This window comes from Microcebus murinus, chromosome 11, assembly GCF_040939455.1.
Source record: "Microcebus murinus isolate Inina chromosome 11, M.murinus_Inina_mat1.0, whole genome shotgun sequence".
Lineage (NCBI taxonomy): Eukaryota > Metazoa > Chordata > Mammalia > Primates > Cheirogaleidae > Microcebus > Microcebus murinus.
Genome location: NC_134114.1, coordinates 38,197,182 through 38,218,811, shown reverse-complemented (window position 1 = coordinate 38,218,811; position 21,630 = coordinate 38,197,182). Strand labels below are relative to the sequence as shown.

The window sequence follows — 21,630 nt, the reverse complement described above, 5'->3', positions numbered from 1 at the left end:
GTCCTTTGCTCACTTTTTAATGGGGTTGTTTTCTTGCTGATTTGAGTTCTTTGTAGATTCTGGATATTAGCCCTCTAATCATTGGGTGTGTGGATTACGAATATTTTCTTCCATGTAGGTTGTCTATTTGCTTTGTTGATTATTTTCCTCGTTTGTCTCAAAATAGTTCTTTTCAAGTACTTCCCCAAATTCAGAGGGCATAAAGTTTATCTCTGAGGCAAAGATTATTTATCCTAATTGCTTTATATTATTGCCCTGGGTGGCAGCAGCAGCAATAACAAATTATTATGCTTCTAAGAGTGAATGTGGGTAACATTTTCCTGAGTGTTCAAAATTAACAAGGACTTATGTTATAGTAAATGACATTTTAATCAGCGTTTATTTGCCTAAAATGCAACAGTCACTTTAGATCCTCAATTTTAATTCTGGTACATAGTCTTGTGTTAAAATACCTTATTGCAGCAAGAAAAGGACCTGCTGGTTTTAAATTTTTAAAACATTTTTAATTATTATGGATACATAATAGTTGTATATACTTCTGGGATACATATGTTTTGATATAGGCATACAATGTGTGATAGTCAAATCAATATAATTGGGGTATCCATCACCTCAAGCATTTATCATTTCATTTCTTTGGATGCAGGCTGCCCAGCCTCTGGTAACCACCATTCTACTCTCTGACTCCATGAGATCATTTTTGTTTTAATTTTTAGCTCTAACATATGAGTGAGAATATGTGAAACTTGGCTTTCAGTGCTTGGGTTATTTCACTTCACATAGTTTCTCCAGTTCCATCCTTGCTGTTGCAAATGGCAGGATTTCATTCTTTTTATGGCTGAATAATATTCCACTGTGTACATGTACCACATTTTCTTTATTCATTTGTTGATGGACACTTAGATTGATTCCAAGTTTTGGCTATTCTGAATAGTGCTGCAATAAACATGGGCATGCAGATACCTTTGCAGTACACTGATTGCCTTTTTCTTGGATATATACCTAGCAGTGGGATTGCTGGATCATATGATTGTTGTATTTTTAGTTTTTTTAGGAACCTCCATATTGTTCTTCATAGTGGCTGTGCTAATTTACATTCCCACAAACAATGTATGCGGGTTCCCCTTTGTCCACATTCTCACCAGCATTCATTGTTGCCTGTCTTTTCAATAAAAGCCATTTTAACTGGATTGCGATGATATTTTGTTGTAGTTTTGATTTGCATTTCTCTGACTAATGGTGTTGAGTATTTTCTCATATACCTGTGGGCCATTTGTATGTCTTCTTTTGAGAAATGTCTATTCGGATCTTTTGCCCATTTTTAATTGGATTATTTGGCTTTTTTCTTATTGAATTGTTTGAGCTCCTTATATAATAATCTAGTTATTAGTCCTTTGTCAGATGGGTAGTTTACAAGTATTTTCTCCCATTCTGTGGGTTGTCTCTTAACTTTGTTTCCTTTGCTGTGCAGAGCTTTTTTTAGCTTGATGTGATCCCATTTGCACATTTTTGCTTTGGTTACTTGTGCTTTTTGAGGTATTACTCAAGAAATCTTTGCCAGACTAATGTCCTAGATCATTTACCCAGTGTTTTCTTTTAGAATAATATTAATAGTTTCATACTTTCAGGTCTGAGATTTAAGTCTTTAACCCATTTTGATTTGATTTTTTTGTATATTGTGAGAGATGAAGGTCTCGTTTCTTTTTTCTGCATATGGATATCTAGTTTTTCAAGCACCTAGGTTTTAAAATATTCCATGAAGTAGGAATGTCAGAATAGTATTGGGAGAAGACGAGCCCTACCCTTCTTTCCTCCCAACCTTTTTCTCTTCCTTTCTGACTTTTCTTACTCAACAATATTTATTGAGAGCTTATTGTTTGCCAGGTATATGGGCATCCTAATTAATATAGGGCTGACTCATTTGGCTACCAAGACTGTAGCTTGTGACATTGAATCTAATATACATCTTTGCTTATAGTAAAACCTCAGATGATGGGCAAGAACGGGATGGACAACTTTTTGTAAAAAAGATCAGCTAGTAAATATTTTAGGCTTTGAGGGTAATATAGTCTTTGTCTCAACCACTCAATTCTGTGATGGTAGTTTGAAAGCATCCATAGGTAATAGGTAAACAGATGGATGTGGCTGTGTTTCAACAAAACTTTATTGGCAAAACCAGGCAGTGGGCCAGATTTGCCCATAGGTTGTAGTTTGCCAACCACTGGGCTAGTAGAGTAAGATTTACCTCCTCAAAGAAGAGAGGCAGCACTGGATTATCTTTCATTGACATTGGAGTTTTGGTTTCTGTACTTGGTGAGTACCTTTAAAGGAGGCAGTATGATCACTGGCTTTAGGTATTAAGAAGGTTATAAAGTCTTTTGTGAATCTGCAGAAGGCATACTACAGTGAGAGGGTCAGAGTCATAGGAAGGCAGATATTGGTTAACCACTTCGGTACGAGCGTTGACTATAGTTGACAGCTACAGATGAACGTGCACAGCCAAGCGTCGACTTTAGACGACAGCCGTTATATGACTTTTCTAATTTTTCATTTATCAATATGAAATTGTGAACATTTAAAAATAACGTAATGAAAACATATATGTATATGTTACCTATTCTGATTGACATTACAAGTAAAGCTGCCTGTAAAGTAAAACAAGCTTTCAGTGCTTTAAAGATTTCCTCATCACACAAGAGCAAAATGGATTCATTGTCAATGCACAGCACAAACCATCGTGTAGACTATGAGTGCCGGCTGTGGGCAAGGTTTCGCGGCTGGTGAGCGCCGTACTGAAGTGGTTAAGGGTAAAAAGCAGCTCTCAAGTTTTGTTCATCTGCCTTGAGTAGGAAATGACAGAGTAGAAGCTGGCTCCCCATCTCTTAGGAACATTATAGAACAGGTTCATGCATATGAGTGAAAGGTTAAAGTAGATGCAAGGTTCCTTTCAACTTTTTCCATACTTCTCAGTTGCCCTTAGTGTATCAAGCAATCCTTCTCTGCTTTACCGTGAGTTATTTGAAAACACTGTGATGTAGAGGAGTGTTTGGGAAAAACTCAAGCCATGTTTTTTCTCTGCTCCCACACCACGGCAATCATCAACACAGAAGACTTATGTGACCAAACGTGGGGGCATTTCTCCCTAACACCAAGCAAGCAATTCTGTACCAGCAACCAGCTGGGCCAGCTGGGTGTCCTCCAAATTAGTTCTGACACTATCTACCCAGAGTGTCAGATCCCACAGGTTGAGGGCTCAGTCCCCAAAATGGGGCCTCTTCCTTCCCACAAGTCCAGGCTTCTCTAACTTCTAACCAACTAGCTTCATGTTAGGTTTCCCATACCCCCTCTTTGGATCCTGTTAATTTGCTAGAGCGATTCACAGAACTCAGGGAAACACATTTACTGGTTTATTACAAAGGATATTTTATTTTTTTATTTTATTTTATTTTATTTTATTTCTTTTCCTGTAGAAGGCTAAAACAGGATTTTTTATTTTTTTTTATTTTATTTTTTTATTTTTATTTTTTTTAAAGGATACTAATAAACAGCCAGATGAAGAGATTCATATGGGAGGTCTGGAAGGAAGGGTGCCTATTGCAGGAGCTTCTGTCCCCATGGAGTTGGGGTGCCCCATCCTCCTGGCATGTGGATGAGTTCTTGTTCACCTTCTGCAGCTTCCATGTGTTCGGCTCTCCAGAAGCTCACTCCAACTCTGTCCTTTGGGAGTTTTTTGGAAACTTCATTGGTTGTCTGTGTTTGAAGTGTGGACAGTGTGTTGAAATATGATGGTACAAAAAAGGTATAATCTCAACTCAGCAAGGTTTGTCTGTCCAGATTATTTTTGGCCTCCCTGTGTAGTATTCCTGCCTCCAAGGTATGAGGCAGGACCCTTTCTGGGATGAGCGTCTTATGACCCCAAATCAGATTAGAGTCCTGCCTTGGCCAGGTGAAAGGAGGACCGGAGAAGATCAGAGAGAGAGATTCTGTTCTTGAGGCCTGCTTCTGCAGCCTAAATCACCCTAAAATTATAACAAAAGACTGTAACAAGGGTGATTGGAGTTATGACTCAGCAACTGTGGATGAAAACCAATATGCATGTATAATCATAATATCACAGGGAGGAATTCAAATATTTCAATTCATTTAAGCAGTGGATTCCCACCCCCCACTGATTTTATGCAGAAGTGTAAAAAAAGTGATAATGTGATTTTTAAAAAGTTGATTGTTTATGATATTGACTTATGCGTTTATTATATTATCAGTGAGAACAATGAAGAGGTTTGAGGAATATAAAACCTGAATTTAGACGTACGGTTGAGTACTAAGTTTGTTTTCTGGTTCATTTGGGTCAGCATTTTATTCTTTCTTTTTGGTGTGACATTAAAGAAGAACAAGAATGGGATTCCAATAGAATCATAGTTGCAAATGTTACAGATAATAGAGTAGCTTACTGTGCAGTGTGCAATCTTGAGTGTTTCTTCAGTCAGAAAGGAAAACACAGGTTTTCTTCTGAGGCTTGATTTCCCCTTCCCCTCCGAAAGTACTCTAGCAGCACGAAGTAATGTGTGGGTGGTTGCCAGTATGTTAAAATTTCCTATAAGTACATTTGAATATGTATTTTTATTCATTTCAGTCTCTAATAAAAATTCAATTTTCATTTAAAAACATTTTTTGAATGTCCTACTGCCCATTATGCAGCCCCTTTTGCATGTGTCTGAAGCTAGTAACTCTTTATTTCTTATCTGAAAAAACAGGCCTAGAAATACCCACATTGCTCTAATTGTGAGGGCCGAGCGAGATGAGAGTGTAGAAACACCCCACACATAGTAGAACCTTAATAAATGTCATTTTTTTTCCTTTTCCTGTGACTTGCAAGATAATCAAGGCCATCCTTTTAAATTGAATTGTGTATGGTTCCACTAGTTTTCAGTAAGTATGGTTGCTGGATATTGTTCACCATCTTAACAGAAAGCTTGAGTAGGAACTCTGTTCTCGGAAATGTAAACTACTCATCTGAAAGGAGTGGCCTTATGAGGGGTTACAGCTCATCCTTGTCTGATTTCATCTTCTGGCCCAAGAGTGAAGAGAGGAGTTTGGAGAGATCCACCCTCCTGGGCAGGAGTTTAATGGGCAATGAGTATACAGCCTTTAGTTATTAGATTTGTATATCAGCCTTTCCATATCGGTCTGTCTCCTTCAGTACTTAGCAGTCAAACCCACATGATGAGAAGGGCCAGCGTGCACACCTTTGGAGAAGCAAGGACGTGAACAGCAAGGGAGGGCGGGCTTGTGGCCCTTGGCAGCCATGCTTTAGGGTAGGAGTAAAGAGTAAATCTACAAGACTTAGGAATAAATGGTATCCCTTGAAAAAGAAAAGGAAAATAGGCTAAGTCCTTGGGGACAGAAGTAGGTAGATCCTACGACCTGAGTTGGGCACAGGGAGTCCTGGGACTTATGGAAAACTCCAGGTAGTTCCCTGACCATATTGATTGGGGTTATTTGTTTTCAGCACATGAAGACAGTCTCGTGGCATATGAGTCTCAGAGCTTGGGGGTATCAGATGCTGAGAGTGGCCCAAAGAAATTGACCCTGAAGCCAGGCCCCAGAGGGGAGCCTGATAAGATCCAGTTCTGTTAAGATTGCTCTTAAAATATTAAATAGTTCTAAGCAGGAGGTGATAGGGTCTGATTATGTGTTGAAAACTTGTTCTGGCTAATGAGTGGGGAATGGATTATAGGGATAAGAGGAGAACCAGGGAGACATGTTGGGGAGACTAGCCCATGTGAGTGGCTTGGTTTAGGATTTACTAAGTTTGAGAAAATGTCTTCTCTGCTAACCACCTGATGCTTACAAATTTGATTCAATAAGGTTAGTGGTTTTAGTATTATTACAGTCAGCCCTCTGTATCCACAGGTTCCACAACCACGGACTCAACCAACCATAGATTGGAAATATTCAAAAGCAACAAAAAATGACAATACAACAATAAAAATAATACAAATTAAAAATACAGGAATTTGAAACCAGCCTGAGCAAGAGCAAGAGCAAGACTCCGTCTCTACTAAAAATAGAAAGAAATTAATTGGCCAACTAAAAACATATAGAAAAAATTAGCCAGGCGTCATGGCACGTGCCTGTATTCCCAGCTACTCAGGAGGTTGAAGCAGAAGGATTGCTTGAGCCCAGGAGTTTGAGATTGCTGTGAGCTAGGCTGATGCCATAGCACTTATATTCCGGGTAACAGAGTGAGACTCTGTCTCGGAAAAAAAATAAAAATAAAAAAAAGACAAATTAAAAACAATACAGTATAACAACTATTTACATTGAATTAGGTATTATAAGTAATCTAGGATAATTTAAAGTATAGAAGAGGATATGCATCAGTGTTATGCAAATACTTTACCATTTTATATTAGGGACTTGAGCAACCACAGATTTTCGTATCCACAGAAGGTCCTGGAAAAAATCCCCTACAGATACCGGGGTACCACTGTACTCCTTTCACATCTGAGAACCAATTATTAAAGTTCAGGGTGGGTAAGTTTTCTAAGGCCCCTTTCTGAATGGTTCAAATCCAGGTCTGTCTAACCTCAAAGCTAACCTTTCTTCCCTCTCCACAGTCGGAAAAACAAAAGGAAAAGCCCAGATTGTGTAATTAATAAGCAATTAGAAAGTTTTTTGACCCTATAAATGGTTGTTGGATCATGCTTTCCTGTAATCAATGCTGTTTTTTGGTGGTATAGTGATTTTTATAAGTTAATATGGAAATACTGATTTAGTAAAGGGCTTTGCCATTTGAATATTTTGAGGACTTTAAATATAGATTTGACAATATAGGAATCATGATCAAGAAAGTGGCTTAAAACAATAAATTCAAGGAAAGAATCCATAAATGACAGTTTCTAAGGTTTTAGCAGAAGAGTGATGCTACAACCTTGGGTTAATTTAATTATATCAAAAAGGAATATCAAAAAGGAGGGAGGGAATGGAGGATGAATTCATATCCTGGAGAATTAAGTAATTATAATTTTTCTTATGATTCTAAGTGATGTTGCTCCTAAGTGTCTAATGGACACTGCATGGGCAAGTAGATGCCTGTCACCATAAAAATTAATAAAATATTAATAATATTGAATATTAAAATGTTGAATGCTAATTGATAAATTTTGCATAATGTAGACTAAAACCACTTCAGTTTAGACATAGTACATTGCCCATCTGGACAATATTGTGAGGTCTGGCTAGAAATGAATGTTGGTTTTTTTTGTTTATTTTTTTGCCTCAGGTGTTGGGTCTGTTGAGGCAGAGTGCTGGGAGCTAAGTTCTCTGGCTTTGGAACATTTCCTCCTTTGGGGAAGGTCAGAGTTGCTGTCCTGGTTTACAGTATTTGCAATGAGAAGTCAAGCGAGTTAGTCTTGATAATGTAGATGACAGCAGAGTATGAACAAAGGCCTGAATCCAAGGTGTCCGTAGGAGAACTGGTGGCAGAGCGTATCCCCTGGGGCTTCCCAGTGTCTGGGTGTCTTTGGTGCAGTTGCTTAGAGGAATTTGTGTGTCTGGAACACAGTAGACACTCAATTAAAAAAAACCTCACAAATCTGGAGCTTACTCTATTTCCTAGTTATAACTTATTAAATACTCATCGTACTCTATGAGATAGGTACTACTATAATCCTCATATTATAAGTGACAAATTAAGTTGTAAAGGAGTTAAGCAACTTGCCGAGGGTCCCACAAAGAGTAACTTGTGTGGCTAGGATTTGATTTGAGAAGGTCTGACACCCAAGTCTATGCTCTTAATGCCTCCCTGGCTGCTTCTCAATAAATATTTGTGGACTATTAAATGTCTCATGCTGTGACTTTTCGTGGTAGAGTACTGTGTTTGCCTGTGACAGGGATTTTGGAAGCAAAGCTGTTGAAAACTTTTCTGGCATCCCTTTTTTATTTTATCTATAATATTGTTAGAATGATCACATCTGCACTCAAAAATAATAGTGCCCCCAATCTACCCTTCCCCATACATTCTATTTTTTCTTCATAGAACTTGTCACCAGGTGAGATGATTTATTTGTTTTTGGGTGCCCCCCCCCCCCCGAGTGTAGGCTCCATGAGAGCAGGGTCTTTGTTTGCTGTTCAGTCCCCAGGACATAGGACACTGCTGGACTTGAAGTACGCGCTCAATACAAATATGTGTTTGTTTAATTAATGAAGAGAGAGTTAATGCCAAGTTCATTCGTGCCTCCAAATTGGTCATCTAATATCCTCGAGCCTTTCAAAAGGATTGCTGCTCCATCCTACACTTTCCACACTGAAGCAACAGTGGTTTAGTTGCAGTGGTCCCAAACCTTTTTGGTGCCAGGGACTGGTGTCATGGAAGACAATTTTTCCATGAACTTGGGGTGGGGGGTGGGGCGGCCCGGCGGTGCTCTGCAGCCCAGCCTGTAACAGGCCACCTACTAGTCCTGGTCCACCGCCCTGAGTTTGGGGACCACTGGTCTAGGAAGTTACAATACTAAGGCTGAGCTCTTCTAGTTGTCATGATGTATGGAAAATTCATCATGAGAAAGGCCTCTCTTACCAAGTTAAGAAATATGCTTCAGGCCTCCCAGAATCTGTGTGCTCTTGAAAATCTTTCACTCCTTATAAATCAGAATTTGGCAGGTTTCTGCTCTGCATAGGGAGTTGGTGTCTATATTCAGTTTTCATTGCCCATATACCATATCCTAGGTACTTGTGTTGGCGGGGAGAAGCCTTATATGTCTAGATAGGTTAGAGGGCCACAGGGACTTGTCCAAAGTGTTATTTGTGGTAAGTGACACTGCATCAGCATGGATTTTTTAAATTGGCCTTTGGTAGTCAGAATGTTTCTTGAATCATAAAACCTATAAATCTGCTTTACTTAGTTTGTTTGGCTTTTTTTTTGCAGGTTCTTGTTCTTAATGATTAAGAGCTTGGCCCTTGAGTCCAAAAGACTAGGTTCAAATCATGGTTCTGTCATATACTAGCTGGTATCTGTTTCTTCATCTCTAAATTAGGGATAATAATACTACTGTAAAGTAGAATACATAACACTTCCATTTAACTGGCTTAAGTTAAATGAGATACTATTGTCCCATTTAATTATTTCAACCACTGTATCAGTTAGGACTGGAATTAGTTGGAAAATAGTGGCTTTGATAGTTTTATTTTTTTCTCAAATAAGTCTAGAAGTTGTTAGGGCCCCAAGATGCTTCTGCCCCCTGTGTAGACTTTAAACTCGTGGTCTAAAATTGATGCCAGAGCTCCTGCCATCACTTCTGTATTCCAGATAGTGGGATGGAGAAAGGTTGGAAGAAGAGTGTGTTTCCCTCCTGGAAGACTACTAAGACTTTTTCACTATATTTCATTGACCAAAATTTGGTCATATTGCCATACCTAGGTCAAAGGAAACTGAGGCAGATAATTTTTTCATTTAGAAACAAACTTCTCTGTAACTACACTTAGCCATTCTTCACACACCTGTATCTCTCTGGGGCTGCTTCTCTTGGGTTTTTTAGCAGGGTGGTTATTCTCTGCTTTATATTAATCTTTTCTTTTCCATATAGTTTCTTTACTTCTCATACTTCTGGCTTCTTGGTAAATTTAGGTTGTTGTGATTCTTCATGGTCGCAAAGTTATTTAATAGCTTTTCCTTTTGTCTTCTCTCAGTATCACTTTCTACTTGTAACTGCATCATTTTTTCAGTATTTTTCAAGGCCAATTTTGAAGAGAGAGAGAGAGATATGATTAGGCTAGCTTTTCTCTTCCTGCTAGGCCACGCCAGGGTTGTTGGCCAGCATAAGGTAGACTGTCTGCTGGTTGAGTCAGCTGTAGCATCTTGTTTATGGCTCTTGGCATCTGAAAGGATGGGGAGACAAAACAGACTCTATAATGTGACCATGCTTAGTCCTTGACAAATGGAAATTCCTTTGGCAGGGAGTTAGAGATAAGTCTTAAAATGAGGATGCTTTGTATATTAATGTGAATGTATTTTAGGTATTTAATAGTATATAAATAGTTAATAGTTATCAATAACTGATCTCAGATTGGGAAATGATTATTTGCAGACTAGGAGGGTGTTCAAGGCATGCACCAGCAGCCCTCAGATACTTGCACATTGTGGGATGTTTCTTGCTTTCACTCACACTATTACTTTTTTCTGGAATTCCCTTTTTTTCTTTACTACCTCATACCCGGCAAATTCCTAATCTTTTAAGACTCAATTCAGGAGGTGCCTCTCTAGAAAGTCTTTCCTGATGCTCTTATAATACTGGGTTCAGTGGCCCTATTCTGTATCCCTAAAACCCTTTTTTTTTGTTTATCTCTTGTGTGCTGAACACATTTATATTGTACTTGTCTGGCTCAGGTATGTTAAATTGCTGCTCTCTCTTAAGCTTAGAAGATCACTGATACTAGAGTTTATCTATGTATACTTATTGTTTATCTAGCAGTGGCTGCTACATTAAAGATGCTCTGCAAGTGTTTTTTTTTTTCTTTCTTTCTTTAGATTGAATTTTTTAATCCCCAGTGCCTAATCAAAAGCGAAGGAATAAATTCTTCAAAATATTAATAAGTGGCATTGATTATTTTCTCTGGGAAATTAGAAGGGTATTTCTTTTTCTCTGTTCATACTTTTAAAACAGAATTTTTAGAAAGAGAATTGTTCTTTAGCATTTGAGACAAAATCTGCTTTTGTTTGTATATTACGTGTGTTTTTTAGTGATGCTTTGTAGAAGATTGGTGACAGTTTTGCTGGGATGAAATCTGCAAATTCTGATATGATGATTTATGCTTTCATTGGGCTCTTTTTGCTACATGACTTCTCAAATATCTGAGGTTATTTCTGTTATATGGCTTTTCAAATCTTTGTGATTGAATTTTACAGAGATAATGTGCTAACAATTTTTTTTTAACAGTTGAGGGTAATGATTCCTTTTTGAATTACTGAGTGAACCTTTGCATATCCCATCCATGGGCAACTTTAGATTGCTTGGGATGTATAGACGCTCTTGGGATGCTGGTGGCATTGTTACAACTAAAAACATTTTTGAACACGTTGAGAGCCTGATTTTATTAGCTTTGCTCCAGATGCAAATGTTTCTTTTCAGGTTGATTATTACCATCCCTTTTCATAGTCTGAAGAAGCTATAAAATAGAGGTTGAGGAGCAAAGTCCTCCACATTTTGTAAATAAAACCTCATTTTATTTTGTAATGAGTTTTTGTAAAAAGTTTCTTTTTTCCCATGTGGGGAAAATTACTTTCAGGCATACTAAGGGAGTTGCTAAATAATGCACTGTTAATGTTTTCAGTGACAACACTAACAGAAGGAGATGCCAGTTCTGAAGGAGGTGGCATTCCCAAGCGTTTATTTCCAGTCTGGGGGAGTGACTAAAGCATAATGACAGACGCGACCTTCATGCAGAGAGGGTTCCACCCACGCAGCATTTGGGAGCTCCCATATACCTTGGAATGGGACTTCGCCCTCCCATCCCCAAACCCTGCATCTTTGCCTCCAGCTCATTGGTTCAGGGGTGCTATTGAGAGAAAATGCTGGATTTTAGTTAACCTTATTTGAAAATAGATAATCTAAGCTAGGGTCTCATTTTGAAGGGGTTTTATTACTCCCCTACCCCCTTTCTTGTTTCACCAGTTTAATATATTACTCCCAAGACTCTGAAGAGTTGGTGCTTGGCTATATTAACTTTGTTTTCATCAAAAGCAAAATTATAGAGCAGAAAATAAGAAAATATGACTGTCATCTTGCTTTATATCAGGATGAGGGATCATATAGGACATCAAAGTCTGAGCTGTCAATTATATTAAGTATTAAAAAGCTCTCTTATAAAAGAAAAATTGTCTTTTCTCCCTCTGGAACTGAAATTACACTTTGAAAGCAATTTTTTTTGGACTGTATAATAAATAACATTTATTTTCTGCCATCTTTTTGAAGATTTTTTTTCTCCTTTATTTTCATGCTTACCTTTGAAATTTCTTAGGGAAAACAACAGTAAACTGTAAGTAATCACCATTAATTTCAAATTGAGTGTTCTTTGTCTTTTTTCTGTATTACCCATTTTTTTTTCTGTACAGCTATCTTAACAGATTTTAACCAAGCTGTGACTTGCTTCTGACACATCTTTTTTGTGCTCTTATCACATGAGGCAGCAAAGAAGATGAGTTTATTTTTGAAATAATATTCTTCTTCCTAAGGCAAGTCTAGATGTAGTTTTGTGAATGCTGATTTAAAGGCTACTGGGTCAGAGTTTAATCTGGGGAAGAGATTCATTCTTTTATTGGGAATAATTAGCTACTTATCTTTCATTTCAAGCTATGCCTTATGTCCCGGGGGTTTACGGTTACAATAGGTTCTTACAAATAGAGCTATACAGGGAAATAATATTAAGTAACTATTTTAAATTACCAGTTTGTATATCATGATCAAAGGTATTTTGGTTATGCTTTTAAATATCTCTTTATATCTGACTCCCACTAATTAGAGGGATGAGGCCATCATTGAACATTATTGTTAGAATGAATTTGGAGTTTGGGTGATAGACATGCCACTTGGTCTGAGGTCGGATGTTCCAAGGATAAGGCAGTATTTGTAAGGATTAGAGGTTAGAGAGGAAGAATGAGGTAAGAAGGCTAGCTAGGAAAAAAAGTTGCACAAAATAAGTTGAGGGTTTTCAGGGTAATAATTTTGGCATCTCAATAACAATACTTGTACATTTGGGAATGTGAGAAGGAAGGAGTAGAAAGTAGGTTTTTAGTAACTAAAGAATAAATTTCTCCCCTTTTTAAAAGATAAAGCTCTTAAAAAGAGTTGTCCTCTCATGACAAACACTAGAGTACTTTCTGATGGCACTGTAGAAAACTAATTTTTAAAAACAAATATTGCTCTGTACCAGTTAGGTTGAGGGAGACACACAACAGTCTTTATAGTAGTTGGAGGTTTATTTCTATTTCATGCACAGAGTCAAGAGGAGAAGAGAATGGCAGCTCTATTGTCATCCACATCTCCGGGGCCACTCACCTGTGTGTTCTAGCTCTCCTGTCCACCATTCTCACTGTGCCCTTACAATCCAAGATTCTCACTGAAACTGCATTAAATCTCAGTGGAAAGGAAGTAGGAAAGGCAGAAGAGCAAAACAGGGGCCTGCTTAGAGTCCTTTCCCTTTAAACATCTTTCATTTACATCTCATTTCAGAGAACTTAGTTACAGGACAATGCCTAGCTCCAAGGAAGGCTGGGAAATAGTCTTTTATTCCAGGTGGCATGAAATAAGATAGTTATGTTTCACTTGGGGCAAATAACTTTTCCAGCTTACTCAGAGAATTGTTAAATAATTCACTGTGATGTTACAAAGGTACATGAAAATAATTTCTAATGGTGTATGGGAAGAATGATGTCGGGTAAGGTGATGAACATTCTCAGTCTTCAGGTCTGAGGATGCCAGTGGCATTGCCCCGGGGTGTTTTTAGTGGTGTTACATTCAAAATAAAGAAACCCAATGGTGTTACCATAATAATAGTGATAGCTTAGTAATAGATATAATTCCAAATATTAACTCATCAGTCATTTGTTTTGAACAATACCACCATTGAATTTTGGGAATTTTTTGAAAGTTGAAATTGAATTTAAGAACTTCATCCAACAGAGCTTTTGAGTCTGACCTTTTTTTCCCCACACTATTTTAAGTTATATTTTGAATGTCTATGCATATAGTCTTTGGCTTTCCAATCTTTTTCTTATCAATTTCCTTTCATCATATGGAGTTCAATTTCTTATAGATATTGTCTGAAGTGGCAGGAGCCTTTGGTGGAATCAGTCTGATGGGACTTATTGGCCTTCACAATGCATCTTTGGAAGCTTTTTGTCTACGATGGGAACCCGGGGGTCTTATATCTCTGTTTCCTTGGCACAATAGATAAAACCATGATTGCTGAGACTTGTGCCATTATAAACCTTATGGTGAAGCTTTTACTTGTCAACAATAAACCATAATAAACCATAATAACAATGTTAGACTTTATAAAGTTAGGGTTATTTTGACTACGTACCAATTTAATGTTCTAAAAATACTCCTCCAGTTAAAGAAAGGAAAAGAAACCAATACTCATGTTTGGTATGCATGATTTTGTGAGTGGACATGCATTTTAGGAATCTGAATTTGATTTGGGAGTGAGAAGTGAATTCTAAATTGAGTGTTGCCATTGATATTCTGAGACAGAGGATCTTAGTTTTTTTCTCCAAATCCAGCCCATTCAAAACTTTCAGCATTATCTATGAGTATTTCCTTTCTACAAAGTTTTATTTTCTATCCATTATAAATAAGGATTATAGACATTTATGTTATAATAAGAATTGAACTGAAAAAGTAAGTGCTTATAAAACCGTAGCAAAACTGTAGCAAAACTGTAGCAAAGAATTTATCATTAAAATTGGATATTAGAGCAAGATTTAAAAGAAATAAAATGAAGTCACTACAATAAATTACATTCCTTAAACGATACTATTGTATTAGAGGATGAACTGTCTGCTTTATAGTCCGGTGATAAAGTGGTATGCCTCATACTTTATTATACCTCTCTTGTTGAACTAGCCTAGAAAAGGCATGTAGAAGGAAAATATTCAACCATGTGCTCATAAAGCAGTTGTCAGAATATATCAGATTTTCTTTAAAGAGGGAAACGAGAGCAAAGGGAATGAGGCCAGTTCTTTGGTACAAACATTTAGTTGTAATCTCTTCTTATTTTAATCTTATAGAGAATGTCTGAATGTATCCAGATCTCAATTGCTGTTTGTAGAATTGGCATTTACACGGTAAGCAATGTATATTTTTGTGGTACCAAATGTTATGAAAAATAAATGAAGAACCGAGTGTTGGAAAGCATGTAGAGCAATGGTAGTTGTCCTCCACTACTGGTGGGACTATAGATTTTTATAGCTACTTTGGAAAATAATACAGTGAATGAGAACATATCCTATGACTGAGCAATTCCAGTCCTAGGTATATATACCTCAGAGAAATCGTTGTGTAGTTACAAGAAGACCTCTGTAGGAAATGTTTCTAGCAGAAGTATTCATAAAAGCAAAATGTTAGAAACAATATGAATATCCATCAATGATAGACTGGATTAAATAAATTATGGAATTTTAATTTAATAGGTTATAATGCTGCAGCAAAAATATATGATCTAAAAAATTTGTATGAATTACAGCTTATAACAACACACACCTCATTCATATTGTTGAATGAACGAAACAAGTCACAGGAAAATACATGGAGTATGATTTCATTTCTACAAAGTTTAATCACAGCAAAATGAAGCTATGTATTGTTTTAGGGTTACATGTATACCTATATAGGTAGATAAATTATAAAAGAAAGCAAAAATTCAGGTTGTAGTTACCTCTAGGGCAGCAGTGCTCAACAGAGGGTGACTTTGCTCTCTAGAAGATATATGGCAATGTCTGGAAAACTTTTGGTTGTCACAACTGGTGGTAGTGTTGATATACTACTGGTGTTTATTGGGTTGAGCTAGGGTATTGCTAAACATCTAACAATGTGCTGGTTAACCACTTTGGTACCGTGCTCACCAGCCACGAAACCTTGCCCACAGCCGGCACTCATATCCGCATGGTAGTTTGTGCTGTGTGTTGACCACGAACCTGTTTTGCTCTTGTGTGATGAGGAAAGCTTTAAAGCACTGAAAGCTTGTTTTACTTTACGGGCAGCTTTACTTGTAATGTAAATCAGAATAGGTAACATATACATATATGTTTTCATTATGTTATTTTTAAATGTTCAAAATTTTATTTTGATAAATGAAAAATTAGAAAAGTCGTATCACGGTTGTCGGCTAAAGTCGCTGTGCGCGTTCATCTGTGGCTGTCGACTATAGTCAATGCTGGTACCGAAGTTAAGTACTTAAGAATTATCTAGCCCAAAATGTCAATTGTGAGGATGGGAAATTCACAATTTGAAAAGAATAGAGGGATTGGGAAAAAAATGTCAGTAAAGGAGTGGAGAGAAGGAAAAGTGCTTTAATAGTTACAGTAATATTCTAGTTTATAATTAGAATGGTGGTCACACAGTGTTTGCTTTATGTTATTCTTTAAACTACATATTCGCTTTATATACTATTTGTATGATATATTTCACAACACAATAAAAAATAAAATAAATAAGGTGTTTGGGGATCCCCCCCCCCCCATGTCAGTTGACTGAAATGCCTTGATTCCGTTTCTTAACTCAGGAGTTTGGGGTTGTATTTACGTGGATGACCATTAAAGGACTTTCCTAATCTCAAGTAACAAAATATCTTGACATTTTCCCTTTGAAGGCCTGGGGAGGGGATTCGGAGACACTAGGCAGGAAATACAGTGATAGTTAATATTTACTTCTAAAGACTAAATTATTTTCTAAGTAGGGGCTTAAAAAGATTTATATAAAGTAATTTTGTTTACTTACCCACCTTGCACAGAAGCACACATATATGTGTGTACAAAATGCATAAGGAATTTGTTGAATAATGTGAGAATTGTTGAATAATGTGAATAATGTGAGAATTCTGAGTAAAAGATAGGAGAACAGTTTATAAGTTCCTTGAGGGCAGGGACCCTGTCCTGTGTTTGTTTCCTGTCTTTCATAGTTCCTGGCATGGCATCTGCTACGTGGCAAATGCTCAGTAGCTACTTGTTCAGTTATGTTGAAGTGAGCCTAAGTTTCTGTTTTGCCTTAGTTTGGATGTAAGAAAAAACAGATTTTCTTTATTTCTTCTGTCACCTTTTGTTTTAGCTGCTTGCCTCAGGTAAGTGTTTGTCCCCCCGTTAGGTGAACAGATTACTTGGTAGCTAAACATGCTTTTTGGTTATTTTATGTGAAGTTACTTTGTATGTTTTTCTGGATCCTATGTGAAGCAGAGGCCAAGCTGGGGTTTGTCATGCAAGAGATAAATTGGGGGAATGTGTGTGAAGGGTAAAGGGTGAAGAAACAACGGAAAGCACAGAGAGCCTTCAGACCACACCGTGAGTGTGACATCTGTGAAGGGAGATTGGGAAGGAAGGAGGGTTGAGGAGGAAGAATTTTAAACCACAGTGTAGTTCTGAGGAAGCCTTGGGTGGGTGAGGCCTCCCTGAGCAAAGGTGCCCGTTGTTGCCCATTACTGGAATTTCATGTTGGGCAAGAAAAGCCCTGACTCTAGTACCTTTCCATCTTCATGCTCAGGCACTAGCTGGCAGCCCAGCAGAAACCAGCCTCTGCTTGAATGCCATGGAGGCTTCAGTCAGTGTGCTTCTCTAGAAGGAAGATCTGAGTGGTACCTTATCATGGCCGCAGCAGCAAGCCAACACAATAGGGTATTTATAAGTACATCTAGAACCTGAGAATATTAGGACTGTTGATGTCAGGAATTGTATGCATTCATCTGTAAATACTGACCACTTAGCCTGGGCCTGAGACCTGGCAGGTGTTCAGTCTCTGTTTAATGAAGAAAGTCTGGTTGTAGAATCATTCTAAGGCAGGTAAAAATTGTCCCTAAAAGGGGAATGTGATAGTCTGAATTGTGCCCCACACAAAATTGATATAGTGAAACCTTAATCCCCAATGTGATGGCTTTTGGAGATGGAGCCTTTAGGAAATAATCGGATTTAGATGAGTTCATAAGGATGGGGCCCTCATGATGGGATTAGTGCCCTTATAAGATAGAGATATTGGAGGGTTTGCTTCCTATCTCCCTGTCTGTCATGTGAGGATACGAGAAGGTGACTGTCTATAAACCAGAAAGAGCCTTCACCAGAACCTGACCATGCTGGCACCCTGATCTGGGACTTCCAGCCTCCAGAACTATGAGAAAATAAGTTTCTGTTGTGTAAGCTACCCGGTCTTTGGTACTTTGTTTTGGCAGACAAACATGGTGTGGGGGAGGGATATCTTATAAATTATAGATAAAGAACATAAACCAGAAAAACTCTTGGTAGCTCTTGTCAAAAATAAATGTTAAGTTCTAAGTAAAACAAAAGGTAAAGGAGGAAATGAAAAAAGATTATGGGGTTAGTTTATGTGATGAGAAACAATGTTAGATTGTTGACCTGAGGATTTTTTTCCCCCTCTGGGTGCTTTTAACATTATTGTAAAATAGCAGCTGGTTGAGCACTTAAAAATTAAGGAGCAAAAAGCCATATATTTTACATATTAGGAATCTGTAATCTGAAGTGAGCAAGACCAAAATGGAACATGTGAAGGACAGACACACTGAAAACTTCCAAGGTGTAAAAGCAAGTGTGTTGTATATAGGTGAATGCATATTGAACCTTAACCATTAAAAAGTTTAATAAAGATCATGACTCAGACAACAAAGGATGTCCTATGTGTGCTGTCCACCTTTTCCTCCAAGGTATGGTGTAGGTAGACCTTTCTCTAGACACTGAAAGGCAACGATGCTTATTTAGAGGAGCTTAACTCGGGAAGATGAGGAAAATAAATCCTACCTCAGTCTACTTGGATTCATGGTACAGGTAGAAAAACTTTCACATTGTCAGTGGTGGAGTTATAATGGCTGCCAAAGCCTAGAACAAATTGAAACAGAGTAAAGCAGGAAAAACGTCTTTAGAACCGAGTTTCTACTCCAAGGATGTAACTCTTCTGCATCCTATGAGCATAGCACTGGAGATAGTGTAATGTAATATGGGGATGTATTACAAAGAAGTAATTGAGTTTCTGAAACAAAAGGAGTCCTGTTACATGGATCTAGACCATTTTGGGTATTAAACAACATTCATTAGGTTCTGGTCAGGAGGAAGGAAGGGAAGTAAATTTAGGCCAAGAGTTTATAGTACAATTGTGGTTCTATGATTGTATGAAATCCTGGCAATGAAAACAGGCCATGCTTGAGAATGTGATCTTGAAATCAATCTTCTGCAGTCAGGTGTGGATGAACTCTGGGCCAGAGAGGCACACAAGGGCATTGCTTAGGACTTCCCTTTGGAATGTCAGGGTAAGTGCTCTCCAACAGACCTGCATTTAACCCAGACATCTGAGTGAGAACTGCAACCATCGTGGAGCCAGAAGCACACTGGTGGACAACTAACTTGTCTTGCTTCTTTTGTCACATCTCCTCTAGGACTCTGACACTTCTGTCTCCCTCTTTATAAGTACCCTTGTGATTAAATTGGGCCTTCCTGGATAATCCAGAATAACCTCCCCATCTCAAGATCCTTAATCACATCTTCAAAGTCCTGTTTTCCATGTAAGGTAACATATTCACAGGTTCCACGGGTTAGGATGAGGGCATCTTGGGGTGGTAGTAGTGGTGGTGGTGGAGAGGGGGCATTTTTGTGCCTACACAAACACCAAAGAGGAAAGTATAGAGGACTCAGTACAATTTATCCTCTACTAGCAGGGGGGAAATCAGTGTAGTTGGTCTTGATGCTGGATTTAGAATGTCATCATCAAATATAACACCAAGGTTAAAAATTTGTCAGATAGACTGGAAGTCCTTCAAATGAGTTCTGCAAATATTGAGGCTCTAGCAACAAATTAAGAACAGGTTTAATATATGACCATTGGGAGAGGAGTTGTGGTGACCGTACCTGTTTATTATTATGCTCCTTGAAGATTCCATTTATTGTAGACCAGATGAGATGCTGAGATACCTGCAGTCATGATAAAGAAATGAAAAGCTCTAAGACAAGGTGAGGCACACCTTCATTAAATTCTTCTTAGTCCGTAGACTTTAATGATTGAAGTATAAACAAATGAAGATCTTGGTTTGGCTATTTTATAATGACCAAAATAATAGTGACTAGGATGAGTTTCTTTCTCATATAAAAATCCAAGCTGGTAGTCAGTTTGGCCTTTAGCCTTTAGCTTCAGGAGTACATTAGAGGCTCTGGCTCCTTTTAGCTAGTTGTTCTTCCATGACTTCAGTTATTCCGCTCACATGCATGTTGCAGGGGGCTCACCACTCCAACATCTTTGTTTCTCCTGCAGGAAAGAGAAAGTGGAGGCCGAGTAGTTCCTTTTTGTGGGCATGACCTGGAAGTTGCAGGCATCACTTCCTATCACATCCCAGTTGCCAGAACTTAAGTCACACGATGATACATCACAATGGAAGAAGCTTGGAGTGTGGAATCTAGTGAGGATCCAAGACTCTGGGGGTGGGGGGAGAGTTCTATTCCTCAAAGGAGTAGAGAATGGACATAGGATGACAGTCATCTCTTTCGCAAGGAAGTGAGCCAAGGCAGATTGATCTGAGGCCTCAGTGCAGTATACCTCACCTCAAGGACAGTGTATATACAGGGTTGCCTGTAGCCATTGTCAGGCACAGATTGAATGAGCACATAGTGTGGCAGCAAGACCGATTTTGTGTTGTGTGACAAATCCAGCTTCTGGTTGGATTAATAACTTGAGACTCTATGGGCCAAGATCGAATCTAGTGTTTTATTTATGATATCAATGTATAATATGTGTTTTTGCCCATAGATACATGCACACATGTGGTTAGAGTTGTTCCTGACAATTTTTTGGGGGGGAGGGGGTGTAAACGAGAGGTTATATGCTTTATAACCTAGAAAATAAGAGTTTATAATTGCATTATTTCTTACCTTTTAATAAAAAAAAATGATCTCCGGTTGAGTAAGAATATCTGGCTAATGTTGCTAACTTTCTTGACAGGGGAATTTAAAGTTTTAGGTTTAGTGAACCTGTTGAGAGCCACAAATGTTCATTCCTCCGTCTGTCTGTCTGTCTATCTAGTTTTGAAACAGTCTCACTCTGTTGCCCTGGCTAGAGTGTGGTGATGTCTCAAACTACAAGTGCACGCCACCACGCCCAGCTAATTTTTTCTATTTTTCGTAGAGATGGGGTCTTGCTCTTGTTCAGGCTGGTCTTGAACTCCTGAGCTCAAGTGAGCCTCCTGCCTTGGCCTCCCAGAGTGCTAGGATTATAGGCGTGAGCCACCTGATCCTTCGAATCTATTAATATTTTAAATACTAAGATAGTTACACTGTGAAATACATGAGATTGATAGAACTGTCATATTTTTAAAAATCATCTTTTGAAATTGGAGCCCAGGCAAGATTGAGATGAAATCTGTTTGGTTTAGCTGTTTTATTCTGGGGAATGCAGATTGTGTCTTTTCTGTCAAGATCAAGACATCTCTACTACAGATGTTTGTGACTCCAGGACAATTCCCCTTGGGTGGCCCTGCCTGCTGAGTCTGACCCAGATGGAACCTGCTTATGCCCTGTGCTCTCTTTCTCAGTGACTGGCACCACACCCAGCCAGCTGCCATGCCAGGAGCTGGTCTCAGTCTTCAGCTCTTCCTGCCTCATCAGCTAGCCATCCCCAAGTTTGACTTCTCCCTTTTAGTTGCCATTCTACATTCTGCCGCCACCATTCCTTGCTCTAACAGCCTCCTTTGTACTCCAGAGCCTTTCACCAGGTAAAGTGCTTATATCACAATCTTAGAATTGCCTGCCCTTTTTTTTTTTTTTCCTAACTCGCATTTCACTGTAAGCTCAGTGATGGCAGTGACCATGTTAGTCTTTATTTCTCCTCCAGCACCTGGTGGCTTTTCAACATCACCGGTATCTCCCCGGATATTTAG

General features: G+C 38.3%; 1 protein-coding gene and 1 long non-coding RNA gene across 5 annotated transcripts in view; one reads left to right on the top strand and one right to left on the bottom strand.

Annotated features, from left to right (window-relative positions):
- The window catches only part of ARL15 (ARF like GTPase 15), a 397,531-nt gene that overhangs the window by 18,861 nt on the left and 357,040 nt on the right, over positions 1–21,630 (top strand). For 2 of the 4 annotated variants that reach the window (XM_012756744.2, XM_076008020.1), the window contains exon 2: positions 14,786–14,842. The exons of 1 other annotated variant lie outside the window; for it this stretch is intronic. In XM_012756744.2, the coding sequence (XP_012612198.1) occupies positions 14,786–14,842 (57 nt within the window). Of the gene's footprint in view, positions 1–12,015; positions 12,034–14,785; positions 14,843–21,630 lie in introns of all 4 variants that reach the window. One more of the 4 variants, XM_012756745.2, reaches the window with a different exon arrangement.
- LOC105867018 (uncharacterized) lies at positions 9,790–19,700 on the bottom strand. The gene is made up of 3 exons (XR_002224944.2): positions 19,613–19,700; positions 18,512–18,589; positions 9,790–9,876 (listed from the first exon to the last, which is right to left on the bottom strand). It is a non-coding gene; the product is annotated as an uncharacterized LOC105867018 (long non-coding RNA).